At 39.5% G+C, this 15,909-nt stretch overlaps 1 protein-coding gene across 1 annotated transcript in view; it reads right to left on the bottom strand.

The window, feature by feature from the left end:
- Positions 1-980: 980 nt before the first annotated feature.
- adamts6 (ADAM metallopeptidase with thrombospondin type 1 motif, 6) overlaps positions 981-15,909 on the bottom strand; it is a 70,819-nt gene continuing 55,890 nt past the window's right edge. The window contains exons 22-25 of the mRNA XM_057320476.1: positions 14,443-14,647; positions 14,179-14,355; positions 7,526-7,682; positions 981-4,467 (exon numbers count right to left, since the gene is read on the bottom strand). Coding sequence (XP_057176459.1) covers positions 4,358-4,467; positions 7,526-7,682; positions 14,179-14,355; positions 14,443-14,647 — 649 coding nt within the window. The 3' untranslated portion in view covers positions 981-4,357. The remainder of the gene's footprint in view (positions 4,468-7,525; positions 7,683-14,178; positions 14,356-14,442; positions 14,648-15,909) is intronic.

The following is a 15,909-nucleotide window of genomic DNA, read 5'->3' as shown; positions in this document are numbered from 1 at the left end:
GTCAGTTCCACATTTTAATGGCTCAGAGACGAGTTGCACCAGGTTAAAAGTTCAAAAAGCCCTTGTTGGCCCTTGTGTGTGACGTCACTGTAAACCTCTTTAATTTGAATGAGATCTGGGAGGTACATCAGAGGTGACGATACTCAGCAAATTACAAGTTTGGGTATTGTCTAAAATTCATTAAACATAACAAGACTTGAATATGGCACACTGTAAAAATCGTAATTTTACAGAATTTTACTGTTAGTTTTCTACAGATTTTTCACGTATTTTTTAAAAACGATCATCACGTTACAGAAAAATACTGCAAATATACAAGAGAAACGGAAAGGAAAAAAACATGAACAAACTTTAGTTGAAGCATATATGTATAATGCATTATAAAGGTAGTTTTAATGTATTAATTATGCCTTGTAATGTCTCATGAATAATTGTTACTACAGTTTATACACTATAACGCTTAACAATTCATTGTTACAATTTGCATATTTATTTTGGTTATTATTCTTTAAAACAACATTTAATGTATTACAACACGCATTATGAACAATTATAATGCATCATACCATTTAATAGCCCTTATTAATGCATTATACCTAAAGGCTTTGTTATTGTTATTTTATACGGTATATTTCTGGCGTCCCAGCCCGGCCGAAAATGTCATTTTTTACCGTTTTTTTACAGTTACAGTATGTGAATTATTTTTATACTGCTTTTGATCTTTTTGGTCCTCTAGACCCCATTACCAAAGAGAACACGCTGGACATTCTACATTTTCTTTTGTGCTCCACTGAAGAAAGAAAGTTGTGCGGGTTTGGAACAACACGAGGGTGAACAAACACTGACAGGCTTTTCCTTCTTGGGTGAATGTTTCTTTTAATGAATGAGCCCGTTATTCTCATGCAGTAAACTCGTTTAGATATACTTCAGACATTTGCAGGAGATCACAGACAAAACATCTAAAGCAGACGCAACCCTTTTAAAGTCATTTTATTCATGATCTGATACATATTGTAGGATTCACCAATGGTACAAGCCAAGGGACCGAGAATGTTAAAGTTATTATGGAAACATCTTTATTTCCCCTTTGACAAGATTTACATTATTGAGTATTATTATTGTGAGCACTGGCCATCGAGAACAGTGCAGTATACCATAACATACAGTACGTACAAACGCACTGACTCACACAATAGCACTCTGACATAAAGTCGCAAGTAAGACACATTCAAACTCACATTTTGACAGAGACCGCAACAGGATTGTGAAGCATCCACCGCATTGTTTTCACTAGACTAGATTTGCATGTTCGCATGCAGTGAAACATACACAAGACAAGTGACACACGGCAATAAATTAGCATAACATTTACAAATGGAAAAAATGAGTAACAGTGTACCAACAATAATACTGAATATAAAATGTAAGCAACTATTCACAAAAATGCAAAACTCTCTTTTTTTAGGTACAGGTTAAACAATGTGACATTCAAAGACACAAGTTCACAGCCATGAGTAGCCTACAAGTTTCATTGAGTGTCAAAAGCCTCTGTGTCCCAAAGCCAGTAAACTTCGTACTTCAAGCTTTAGGATGTCACAAAGCCCAATTTCAGGCTGCTCAGCACGTCGGGCGTACAGTTCTGCTGTTCAATGTTTGTTGTTGAATACTTAAAACATTTCATAACAATATATAACTGAATAATGTGTTTGTGGCTACAAAAGTGTAGCAGCAGCAAAAGTGTAATGGTTACGTATGAATAACACAAGTATAACATATATTACTTATAATCATATATTAATATAATTATAAATTAGAACCATAATTCCTCAAACTTTCATCCATGTGTGTGTCTGACGTTGAGGTGTTTCGATGACCTATGATGTGACATGCTTGGGGTTTGTTCAAATGTATGGCTGATGGAGAATTGTAAAATACATTTATAGTTGGTGGAATGTTTACACAAGACTCAACCTGTGAGCTAAACAAAAAAAGAAATGGGGGGGGGGGGACGGGGATGGGAACGACGTTCCAAAACCCAGTGAGCTGTCCACTGCTTGCATAGGTTCAATCTTGCATTTTGGTGGTACCACATCTAAATACTTAAGAAGGATGGAAGGATAAACCCATAAAGGCCCTTATACATAAATTAACCATGGTTTTACTAAAATAAAATAATAAAGTGAAATTAAATAATAGAATAGAACAAAAGAAAAAAAAATAATAATGGTAATGAAAAATAATATAATGAAAAATAAGTCACTGTTAAACCCTTACATAAATGAACCATGGTTTTACTAAAATAGAAATAATAAATAAAATGTATTTAACCATAATATTTGTAGATAAACTATGGTAATACCAATGGTAATCAATCCGGCAACAAAAACATGGCTTCCACACTTTTACTATAATAAAACCATGGTCAATTTTGGTCTGTGCTGTGTTTGACCTTTTCTGTGTTTTTCTGTTTTGCTCCTGTAAAGCTGCTTCGGAACAATGCACATTGTGAAAAGCGCTATATAAATAAAATTGAATTGAATTTTACGGGTGCGTGTCAGGCATTTGAATTCGTCTAACCAGCAAGACAACACGGATCAGAAACTGATGCTGGTCTTCTAAATTTTTCAAAAGACTTTTATTTTCATTTTTAGCATGATACATTCTGACATTTTTTGGGGGCTGTTGTTTACTTTGATTCTGTTCCTTTCTGATCCAAATGAATCCTGGGATTTCTTTAACCGCACACTTCAAACAGTACTTGAAATTTTGTCTCAAAATGTGGCCATGCTGTCTTAGAAGACAGCACAACTACATGACGTTCTTTTTACCTTTGCTTGCCTCGTGATGCTGCCTGCTTAGGCAGCTCGCTAGGTTTTGGAACCGTCCTCGATTTGCCATCAGTTGCTCAACCGACTTACGCAGAACGCATCTTGTAGCACCATAGGCCAGATGAGCTGGCCATTCGAATGTGAGCAAAAGAAAAAACAATCGTCCACTGCTAGATAAAAAGCACCAGTGAGAGTAAAGGGTTCGTGGACATCTCTGATCAAGACTGTGGGTTAGATCTCATGGGAGGTTGAGGAGGGGGTGTTCTGGAGGTAGTCGACGGCACAGTGGATCCGTGGGGTCTGGCCCTTCACTTCACTATTACATCCAACAATGACTCGGCTAATGCATCGGCATCAGACCTGGAGATCTTCGAGCAAGTCATCCACGTGCTGATAAACTGTCTGTGTTTACTGCATTTAATGCGTTGGACCGCGGTCGCGGCACGGATTTTATGTGAAGACGATAACGGCAGACCGCAAAAAAGACGTTCGGATGTCAAAGGCGCAGAATTTAAGGTGGAGAATAGATCCATAGAGGCAGAATCGCAATTAATGTCTGTCTCAAGTGTGCATTATAATTCTAGAGACACAATGGTAGAAACGTCCCATTTGAGCTAAAATGACCTGATCGTTCAAGTTTTAGACAATGGTGGAATTCTTTGGCCCGTGGTCATGTGATTTGTTTTAAAACAATTGCGATTTCTCCAGCACTAATTCAGGATAAGCACCATAAGTATTCAACCTTGTTTTCTTCGGCCCATCTTATTTTGGAAAGATTTTGTCAAAACTCTGGCAACTAGGGCTGTCTAGATCAACAAGTTTAGCTTGTTGCTAGCAGCGCTAAGGTCATGGGTTTAATTCCATGTGAACGTATGAACTATACCTTCAATGCACTGTTAGTCACTTTTCCTGAAACTTTCTGTCCAACAAATGTGTCATAATTTGTAATAACATTAAAGTTCCAAGTCGTTGATTTCAATACTGCATGCCTATCGAGTTGGTCAGGCATCTCCGTCCACTTTCAGACAGATCATGCATCACCCCATCTCCACAATCTATACTGTTAAAATGTAAAGAATTGATACATATTTGCTTATAATAGCCCCAATGGGTACGTGAGACCCACGGGTAAATCTCAGAATCGACCTGTTCGTGCACACCTTGATGTATATCTGCCGTGCCGCCTCTGCGATTGACGTGTCCAGCACTTAGGATTACAACAACAGAAAAACATTGCTAATAATAATAACCAATAGCAATTATTATTATTATTATTATAAAAATAACAACAATAATGATCATTTTATACATTCCCACTTCACAGAAGTGAAAATAAAACAAGGGTTGTCAGCGCAGCGCTGAGCAGTGGTTAGAGTTCCACAGGGCTATCAAAGCAGTCGTGTGTTTGTTTGAGTGTCTGTGAGAGAGAGAGAGGCCGTCTCCGTGCCCGACGCTGGTCTGCTTTTCTCTCTGCCCGTTTTCTCTCCCTCTCCTTTCTTTTCCAGCATCTGTCTTTGTTTCTCGTAGGGTCAATGTCCTTGGCACGTCTTGCAGCACATCTGCCTGAAGTACGCACGGCTGCAGAACTTGAACTTCAGCACCAATGGGCAGTATGCCACCTTGTTTACGTCTTTGCACTCTAGGAGAAGGAAAAAGAAAAAAGAGCAGCGGCTGAGGAACCACGGAGATCTCAGGTTAAACGATAAGCAGAACGATGACGCAGAACTTTGATACAGAACCCAGAAACTCTTGGAACTGGGACCGGCCAGGTCTCAGATGAGCCGTTCAATGGCACGAACGCTAACGCAACTATGCTGAATGTCTTGGAAGCAACATGTAGATGCATTCTTTGACCGACTGCCTTTAAGATCTTTACTCATTTCATATTTCACTTCACGTTTTTTAATAAACAGCACGCTTGTATGCCAGTCGCATTTCAGTCGTCTGTGTGAATCGATTTGTCATGTGCCGGTGGAACGGAGCGCTTTGCAAACGTTTAGCACTCGCCATCTTCTCACTTAGGCAACAATTACCGGCGCATATAAATCTCACCATCCTGTGTGTCATGCTGTAATGACAGAGTGCAATCGATCATTTTCCACCGCTTCGCCAGGGCTAATGTTCATTTCATCTGTATTGTCTATGTTACTTGGCAGCCTGTCATGTGTAGCCAGACCTTCGACTAAACACAAAGCAGTCTGGTCCACATTCACTCTTCACAGGCCAAGAACTGCCCGCTTAGACGGGAAGAGACCGACATATAGACCGGGTTTGCAAGACTGGTCCAGAAGCACTTGCATAATAAATGAAACTCCATTTCGTGTTTTAGCTACAGCCTTGACTTCCACGCGTCAAATCCATTCCACCTGGCTCATTCAGAGTCTGTATAAATTAAACTCCATTCTGTTTCGACACAGCAAGGTGAACAAAGTATTGTTGTACATTATACAAAAATAATGATCAAATTAGTTAAAATTATGAAATAGATGCCAACTAATTGGGACAATAAAGACCTCCCTACTACCCCTAACCTTACCATACATACCTGTTAGCCATTGTTTCATTATTTATTTTTTTCATATTAAAGAAAATAAATGCCTGTACGGTCTGATATGTGATGTGAAAATGAAGAAGAGTCTAGCAAAAGGCGGATTCAAAACTTGCGTGAACAATAATTCGAAAATAGAATTATACATCGTTAATCTATGGCGAAATGAGAGTATATTGAATAATACATAAGGAATTGCCATCTTTCATATGTTGAAAAATATAAACACTAGTTTATTAGAAGTCTATTATTGAATATTTTGCATTATATTTTTCGGTATATTCCCATATATTTTTGCTTCATCAGGGCAGTGTTGTTCACGTCTTGCGAAATCATCTATACTGTATAAAGTGACCATTCACAGTTTGTGCTGTTTAGCTTGAACGTTTTTTTAAAGAATCGCAAAAACTTCAGCTGCAATTTGTAACTCTTTTAGATAAAAATGAACAAAAATCGCTTTTAAGTTGACGGTTTAAGTTTAAATTCAAGGATTCTCCCTGATTAACATTGTTAGGCTTGTAAATATGATTTATAAGTTGCGCTTCCGGCACATTACGTAGGAAATGTCGTCGTTCATCATCATTTGACTTGAATCCATAAAGTAACCTGCAGTTTGATGTTTTAAACAGAGACTGCGACAGAGAAGCAAACTCTATGGACTGCCGCTTTAAGAATGCAGTCGTTGGAAATGGAAAAAATACTTGAAATGTTGACCTTTAACAAAGATATTAATATTAACGAGATTGAAATGAATGGGGAGGAACGCAACGCTCAAGGTGGCCGCCCTAGCGAAGCTTTGCGCATGCGTAGTATCTAAAGCAACATGAAAAATAATGTTTTTAAGCGCAATTTGAACATATGTCGTTTGATTGGGATTTTAGCGGGCGATTGTGAAAATATCAGTATTCCCATTCATGTCTTGTTGGAATTACGTAATAACTGCCCTAACTGCCCGGAGGCGCCTTGCAAAGATGGCCGCCACTAATGATTTAATGAAAATTTTCTAAAATGAAAATTCTTTCATCATTTACTCACCCTTCGTGTTATTTCACAACACAAAAGAAGATGAAGAATGTTGGTAACCAGAAAACGGCGGTACCCATTCACTACTATTGTACGGACACAAAACCAATGCAAGTCAATGGGCGCCACCGTTGTTTGTTTACAAACATTCTTCGAAATATATTATTTCGTGTTTGCACAAGAAAGAAAGGCATACAGGTTTGAAATGACAAGAGTGCGAGGAAATGATGACAGAATTTTCATTGTTGGGTGAACTATCATATTCATCTATCTTTTTTTCCCAAAATCGCGCCACCCTACAACACACCTTTGCTCACGGTCCAATACATGACTCAATACGTGCAGTTGAAAAAACACGAGCCTGTACTTCTATCAATTTCAGTTTCTTTTGTCCTGTCAGGGAGCGTGCGGGCCAGAATGAAAGAGATCTTTGTAAAGGTGTATCTGTGTCTGCGGGGCTTCTTTTGAACCAGGGTCAGATTAGGCTACAGATGGTTCCAACTCCTTAGACAACAGGTTAAGAGGCCCTCGCAGGGGCCGCTATCATTAAACAACCTCCACACCTTGGATAGCCAATAGACTTTCTTTGCTCCGAAGCCAAAACTTTCCCTCCAAAAAAAGCCAATGACTCAGGGTCTGGATACAAGCCTCTTATGGTAATTACACTGTCTGAAGCATAAAAAATACGAGCCGATTCACAGCACAGCCATCTGCATTAGTGTGGCAGCACTGTAAATCTCAATGATACCGTCTTTCTTATTAACATCTACGTTTGAAGAGAATTCAAGTGGACGTTGCATTACTGTCGTTGATTATGGTACATCTAATCCCATTAGAGTTCATTTGGGGAGGTAATCTCCAGTACAAGGTACGGGAATACGGATCCATCTCGTGAGGGTCACCAAACTTTATTGAATCCAGGATCGCCTAAACAGTGTCCAACTTCGCTTCAAACAGAGGTACTTTATTAAGGGCATGAATAGAACAATATAATCCTTTGTTAATTCAAATTGAACGCAGAGGCCGCAGACGATATAAATCTCAACACCGTGATGAAAGACAGATGGAGCTCATGCGAACGGTCGTAAGTCGTCATCTCTTTTTAGCATGAGGATAATCAACTTACCGTCACCGTTGGAGATGGGCGTGGCGTCGCACTTGCTTTCACACTGTTGCATTGTGTTGGGTCGCAGAGATTCGGGACACTCATTGGAAAGTTGCCCCGTGTATGACACGCACTGAACGGTCCGCATCTGTTGGCCCAATCCACACTGAGCAGAGCACTGGAGACAGACACACAAACACAATGAGACTTGAGTATAATTGTAGTGTAATTTCTCCAGAGACACAGGACCAATGCTTGAATTGGGGGGGCTGGGGATAAGGGACCCCCCATGAGGCATTAGGGACCCCTTTAAAAGGTAAAAATAGACTTGGGGGTGTCCTTTTTAAATCTAAATACAATACTTCCACAGCGTTAGAAGTATTTTAGTTCATGTTAATTTCATCATTTACTAACATATTTTTAAAATCAAACATCGTCACTGTTAACATTAGTTAAAGCACCATGAACTAGCATAAACAACTGTATTAGCATTAACTAACGTCACCAAAGCTTAATACATCCTGAAAAACTATATTGCTCATTGTTAGTTCAGCTTAGCTATTGCATTTACTAATGTTAACAAGCATGACCTCACTGTAAACTATTACCCCGATTTAAAAACCAATCTGAGGATTTTTGTGTACAACATGCATCCGACAACCCATGGCACACTTGTGAATTCTGGCCCAAACCCGGTGAAGACAGAGAGCTACTTGTGAAATGTCATTGCAATAGTTTAATTGAGTCTCTGACTGCCGTCAGCTGTTGTGCATTAGAGAGATGATGTGGCTTGAGGCAGTAAATTGCGAGTGTCTGAGGTGAAAGGCAGAGATGTAGTCCAGTAGTCTTCAACAATGATGTAGCACACTGATTCAATGGAAAACTCAAGGGTTGCTTGGCTACCCAATACAATACACAAATTTAACTCATTAGTCACTTTCCTACAGCGAAGAGTGTGAACGCCGGAGAAATACTGACATTACATGCTAAGACAAAAATCTGATGTGGATTTAGTCATAGACGTATGTGAGAAGTGCAGTGAAGGACCCCTCACAGAGCTCCAGCAGCCTTCCCATTTCATTTCTTCTAAATCAAAACATTTTATTGGAGTTCAAGCCCCTGACAGATGGGATACGTCAGTGAAGTTTGAATCAATGACCTTTGGTCCATTGTTCTTTATTACCATTTCTCCATTATGAGAGTATCCGTTCACTGCGGCACGAAAAATCACCCATAAGAAAGAAAAATCACTGATGAAATAGCTTTTATATCTCCGTTATTCCTTCGAGACATGAATGAGACTAAATGGAGAGCCAAGTCTCCCATGTCTCAGAAATCTCACAAATGAAACGATTTAACCGTTTTTTTCTCAGATTTGTTTATATGCGCATGTCTGATAGTAAGTCTCAAACGGAAGTAACAGTAAAATCATGCAGTTGATGTAGAAACTGCAAATTGAAAAACTATTGTTGCATATGCAGGTACTGCGGACATGAGAAGAGATATAAAAAACAGCTTCTGATCGATTTTCCGTCACATTTTTAATTACTAGATGGACTATCGGTGGTGACATCACTGCACGCGAGAAACCTGGCAAGTCTCAAACTTCTGTGTATATGTGTCAGGGCTCTAGAGTGCGACCAATTTGGTCGCACATGCGACCTTATTTCTCAATGGTGCGACTAAGAAAAATCTGAGGTCGCACCGGTGCGACCAGCTGTTCGAGGGAGAAAAAAAGTCTCCGCGACTCTGAAAGTCTCCCTGTGATTCATCAACAGACACACATTAGGCGCATATCGTGGTCTAAACCAATCAGAGATAGTGAAGGGCGGGCCACCCCTCTGATTGGCTGTGGTCCAGATTTTCCTGTACGTGTGTGTACCAGAGGTCGCGAGTTAAACGAACATTCTCTGTCATTGACAGATTTTTTTTACCAGTGACGGAAAAATATAAAGGCCATCTGTCCGTCATTTTGACGGATTACAATGAGGGCAATTTGTAACTCCCCGTTTCCCTTCGTTAGAGCGTGATATGCTCGCGAAGGGACGTGCGTGTTTTCACCTGTCATTGTTACTGACTAGACATACGTGATGCGATCTGGGAAAACCCGTCGGATGTCGCGCTGGGACGCGGGAAAGACAGTTCACCTATCAAAGTAAACCACATAACATGAAGAATGAAGGAGTATCAATGCACATTTCCTGCCAGTCCTGTGTAAACTACGGCATGCAAAGTTTTTTATACAATGTTTTCGTGAGATGACAGAGCTCCCCGTCTGCAGCACCGGGAGTTATCCGATCGCAAAACATACAAGGGATGATCAAAAGTCCAGACACTATGCACATGATAAACAACGTAAAACTTGTTTCACTGCTTAGTAGTTGTTATCCGTAATGTTTGCTAGTTTCCTTGTGTAGTGATAATGGCAGAGCTCTCGTTCTCGTTGTGCTTTTATTTTCATCACTTAACTTTAAACCCGTTTTTCTCCAAATTCCATTCCTGAAAATCCTAGCGCTTCAGCCGACCTCAGCCATAACTGTTGTTACATACACAAGGTATGAGCAAAATAAAAACTGATTTGGAAAGGGCTTGAATATGGTATCAAAAACTGTAATGTATAAATTTGCACCATGTGTTGGGTTTTCCCAGATCGAATCACATATGAACATAAACATTAAAACATGAAATATATAGATGAATATAAACAACAACGGCTTTATTGGGCATTCAGTTGTATTAAAGTACAACAATGATGAGGGAAGATGAAAAGAATGATTGACAACTTTTTCATGAATAATGTTAAGTTAAGGCCTGATCCGTCCGAAAATCATAAGCAATGCTCTGACACGGAGCCATCAACCTCCCAGGTTATGTCAAGCCCTGGTCCATTTATCTTGAGATGTTTTAAGTTTAAGTTTCAGTTCAGTGAAGCACTTTAAGCACCAACACTTTTTCAGTAAGTAACCTTTCTTGTAGAATTGTGCTTCAAATAAAGAACTTTATGTTGACCAGATTGTTAGTTAATCATTTACAAGTCAATTTTGCCTATATGGACAGCGATTTTAAAAAAGGTGAACTGGTAAAACTGCGGTGTTAAATGCGATACGGTCGAAAATTTGGGTGCACCTAACTTTTGTGCTGGTGCACCTAAGAAAAAAAGTTAGGCGCACCAGTACAACCAGTGCAAAAAGTTAGTCTAAAGCCCTGTGTGTTTTTCTGCGTAGCCGGTTTATTAACATGCATGTAAACATGTGAAAACAGGTTTTTTATAAGCAGATTTTTTAAAGATATCCGTTTATTTTGTGCATGTAAACACACTCAATGTCTACATTTTTTTCTGAAAAGTCTTAAAAATCTCTATTACAATATTCTTCCAAGATCAAATCTGATCTAACACATTGTATCTACATACATTTTGGTCTTCTAAATGATTATTTCACCTATAGAAACCTATAGAAGATAGAAACATCTTAAACATAAGCCATAGTTTAATGAAACATAAACTGCAACTGAGATCCTTTAGTGTAAATAAGAGTAACCCCTAAGACAAAAAACCTTCTGGAAGGAATTAAGGTAAGTGGAGAAACTTCTATCAGCTGCGGCTTCCTTTAGGGTTTGGCATTGTTCAGTTTTATCTTTTAGATAATAATTTTCATGGAAGTCAGCTTAAATTTGTAATTTGTTCAATGTTACTGTACAATATATCACTGCTGTCCTTCTGAAACCTCGTAACTCCATACCACGTGATCTTTTTTTGCCTTAAATCATTATCATTAGTAACACTTTATGGGTTTTGCAAATATGTAACCAATACATTTTTTTTAAAGTGCTTGTCAACTTCACACAGTACTCATTTAAAAAGTACAGTGTTTTTCCATTCCCTGAAAAACAGCGAATTTGGACATACAAGCTTTTGAAAGCACAGTGAGGATATTCGCTTTTCACCACCTGATGTCCAGGAAACACTGTAAGTGTTCCTTAGTTAAACCTGTAAATTGTGTCTTCATGAGTCCTTTGAAACATTCATATTGCTTCTGTTTGTGCAAATATCTAATCACTAAAAAGTATTTAAGTGTTTGTCAACTTTGACAACATGTTATGATTTGTTGATGATTTTCCTGTGTTGTGTGGACTTTTAGTTTGTTTTCCTGAGTTCCTGTTTCCCCATGTCATTTTGTAGTTCTTTGTAGTCTCTTTGATTATTGGATCAGGGTTAATTGTTGTCAGGTGTTCCTTGTTTGCCCGCTTGTTATCCCATGTACTGTATATACAGTATATCCCTAGTATTTCATTTGTCCTTTGTCAGTCGTTGTATTGGGTTAATCTGGTTCTTGTCCTGTTAGATCTTTTGTTATGGTTCTAGTTCTCAGTTTGCCATGTGGATTACGAGTTTCTATGTTTTGATCTTAATTTTGTTATCATTTAATAAACTGCATTGGATTACCCTGTTAAACCCTCCTCATTACAGAACGACTGACCCATCATGGATCCAGTAGCTATCCTCATCAACCAGGGTAAGCGTTCTCTCGAAGACCACATCAGAACTTTTTTGAACATTGCCTTTCTGTCAGAGTTCCCGGACCATGCCCTAATAGACTTTTTCTGTGAGGGAATGAATCAACCTTTACAAGGTCACCTCATCCGTTATGGTCCTCGAGAGTCGCTACAAACATTTCTGGATTATGCTCTTTTGGTGTCCGGGTCCCCCTACACGATTGGCGAAGTTGAGGAGGAACAATTATTTTTGGGGGAACAGTGTACCGGCGAGCTCCTCAGTTATGGTGCCCACGCCAGAGCCCTCTGCTGCTAAAATGGCTGCCACGCCAGAGCCCTCTGCCAAGATGGCCGCCGCGCCAAAACTGGATTCAGCAACTTTTCGACAACTGTCCACGAAGGTAACCGTTCAAGCTGATGTGTTAGCCACTCATACTCCGCAGCTAAGCCATCTCAACTCTTTGATAGAGGAGATGCTAAAGACTTTGCAAGATGGCAAACCCGAGTCTCTTGTCAAGATGGCCGCCAGTCCAGAGCCAGCTCGCAAGATGGCTGCCAGCCCAGAACCTCCAGTCATCATGGCCACCTCACCACCTCATGGCCACGTCCTGATCTGCCTCCAGCTTCACCCTGGCCTCCACCTCCAGCCCAGTTGGCTCTACCTACTACCCTGCTGGCTCTGCCCTGGACTCTGCTCCACGGCCCTAACCCTGTTTCCCTTCATGGGCCTGGCCCCCCTCCCAGTTCCGCATCCACTCCACCACCACACTTTTAGAGCGGATTACCCTGTTACCTCGTTACACAACACGGTATTTAATTTGAACATCCGAGGTTCTGGAAGGACAGCGACGATATGTTTAGAGCAGTCTGATGTCAATACTAAGGATATTAACAGAACTACCTGTTAAAACCCAACAACAAAAATCAGCATTGACTACCCAACAAATGGCCATTTTAAACCATCCAATCAGTTCCTAATGGGTAAAATGAAGTCCCGCCCTTTTTATTCTTACTCAACGTCCTACAGTATTTCCCTCCAAAATACGTCTCAAATGGGTTGCTGAGCACACAGATTTTGAGCATATCCTCAGTCTGAAGAGAGAAAGCACAGGATTGGCCTACAAGTGAAATCTTTTGTCTCCTTTTTAAATGTTCCTGGCATTGACAGAAATGCTTGTCTACTGCAGAGATAAACTTCATACAACCTGGATGATATTAGCACTACTTACACACTTGTGGTCTGTTAAACCCACTGTCACTCACAAACACACACGTCACTGGCTTTCCAGAGAGCCAAGTTTATCATCCGAGTGTAAATTCTGTTGATGTCAACCAAACACATGGTCTTTCTCATGCGCATTCAAACAGTCTACCTCTTCATTTATAGATGTGCTGACCCAAAAGCGAAACGTTTCCTTTTTTTGCTTTAAACGTCCAAAGCAACACTCCAAAACAATCATTTTAAAAGTTCCAATAATTTTCTGGTTTCAGAAAACAGTACTTTGCTTTGTCTTGTGCCATATGAAAGAAAGAACATAAATCTAAATTGACACAGCATCTTTGACTTCTCACATTTTTAATCTTAGTAACATATCTATCCTCCTGAGTTTCAAAAAATATTTTCACAAACTGTGCTCGGATTTGCCCTGAATACCAGTCTACAACCACAACTCCTCAACGCCCAAAACCAAAATATCCTTTTGATGCTTTCCACAATAATTTCATATCTCTACATCAATGGTCTTACTTGCGTCTTTATTTCTAAAACAAAAACCTTTAAAGGTCCAGAGTGTCATTTTTTTGTGGGATCTATTGAAATGCAATATATTATACATAACTATGTGTTCAGAGGTGTATAAAGACCTTACATAATGAAGCGTTATGTTTTTATTACCTTAGAATGAGCTATTTCTATCTACATACACTACTTACATGAAGTTCACCATGTTGTTTCTACAGTAGCCCTAAACGGACAAACTGCTTAACAGAGTGCGTTTCACAAATACTGTATGTTATCTCCTTTGGCAAAAACATGACGACATCTTAGTCCTGTGTCAGCCACATAGTGCTTCGAAAGCAAGGGGTGGAGTGAGCCATTTGTTGCAATTCGCAACCTTACCACTAGATGCCGCTAAATTTCATACACTGGACCTTTAAAGTTGATATTTGATGCGTGTTACCTGTCCCCATTCTCCAGGAATCCAGCGTGGTGGCGGACAGCGTCCGAGGCTACAGCGTATACGGACCGGAGGTTTGTTGTGGTCAGAACAGAGGGCGGGTGGGAAGGTTTTGGTCAGGTCGCTACTTTTACACAGAACAATGCGATGCTTGAAGCCAGGACCACATTTTGGGGTACACTGTAGTCAGTGAAAATGAAAAAATCATGAAATATCTTTAGATGAAAATAATGAGGAATAATAATACATGAAGAATACAATAATCACCTCTGACCAATCCAGAGTCACCCACTGGGGTGGGCAGGACTGATTGTTGCAGGACTCTTGTTCGATTGGTCGATGGGTCAGACAGTGACTGTCTTCTAAAGTCTCTTCCTCGGTGGGTCCGATTTTACGTATACACAAGACGGTACGTGTACGGACGCCTCCATCGCAGGTTCTCGCACATTCAGACCAGTCACCTATAAACCACCTACAACACAGAATAGTATATGAAACGAAAGAAAAATGACATAATGCATTAATTTCCCGTAAATCCTATGCAACGCAGTGCAAAATTGAAAACACAGGTGAAATAGATGTAAAACGTCGATATAGAACATTTGTTTATATTAATATAGTACATTGTGCACATTTTTATTTTTTAAATTTGACCTGGACAAAATTAATTCCAATCTGGCAAAATTAGACATTCTTTCCTTTTATCTGGCTTTGGAGCGCAGAGAGCTTCTATACATTTTAGTTTTATCATTAGTGTGGTTTTCCATCTGAATTAAGTTTCTTGCGTTTTTATTGCGTTCCAGTGCATCCGCAGACACTCCAAAACCCTTAGGATGTCTTAAATTTCAGGTTCTTAAACATGCAGATACCCCGCGTCCTCTCGCCGATGGTCCAATAAAGCAATGGTCTGTGTGTCTCAAAAAACAAGTAAAATAAAATTACAGCAGTGCATAAATTATTAATGAAATAAAATCGCCCGTTATCGCTAAGATCATTAGAAAGCAATTACCTTTTCCAAAAACAACGAGACGTTCTCAAATGACCATTATGAACTATTTCTGGGCCAGAGAGCTGCATGCCTGTGATATCAGCTGAAGATCAAAATTGATTTTAGATGATGTTTTTGTGATGCCCATATCATGGTTCAGGTTCACTTAACCCCCGCTGGCAAGACGCTGAAGCCAAGTGGCCAAAACCATATATTCCTCCTCCAATTTAAAAACTGAACTATGCTCCGTTGAAAATGAGTGCGTCTGGCTCCCGCACACACACATACTCCACACATTTATGGAGATTGTCCTTTGAGGGTTCATAAAGTTCGCTAGCCAATACAATTAAACGCAGGTGATCACTCATACTTTTTTGGACGCCTTTAGGATTTTGGCACCGGAGTCCGAATGAAAATAGGTAACACATGAAGAAATGAATTATGTTGCTTGGATCTAAAGAAGGTCTTTTTAGTTGGAGTGTTATGAAGACAAATTAGATATTACAGGTTGTGGCCTTTTGGATTTTTATTGCTGGGCAGCTATATACAGTTTTGATAAGGCTCATCAAAACAGAATGAAAGTGTGTTGTTTCATCATTGGCTGGCAAAGAATGCAAACCTCGAGTATGAGCCAAAAGCTTGGGTAACAAACTCTCAAAAATATCCAGATCTTCTTTTACACCAAAGCCAAATGAAAAAAAAATAAGTATATATATATATATATACTATATATATATATATATATC

This window comes from Triplophysa rosa, linkage group LG22 (genome assembly GCF_024868665.1).
Source record: "Triplophysa rosa linkage group LG22, Trosa_1v2, whole genome shotgun sequence".
Lineage (NCBI taxonomy): Eukaryota > Metazoa > Chordata > Actinopteri > Cypriniformes > Nemacheilidae > Triplophysa > Triplophysa rosa.
This window is presented reverse-complemented; position numbering and strand designations above follow the sequence as displayed.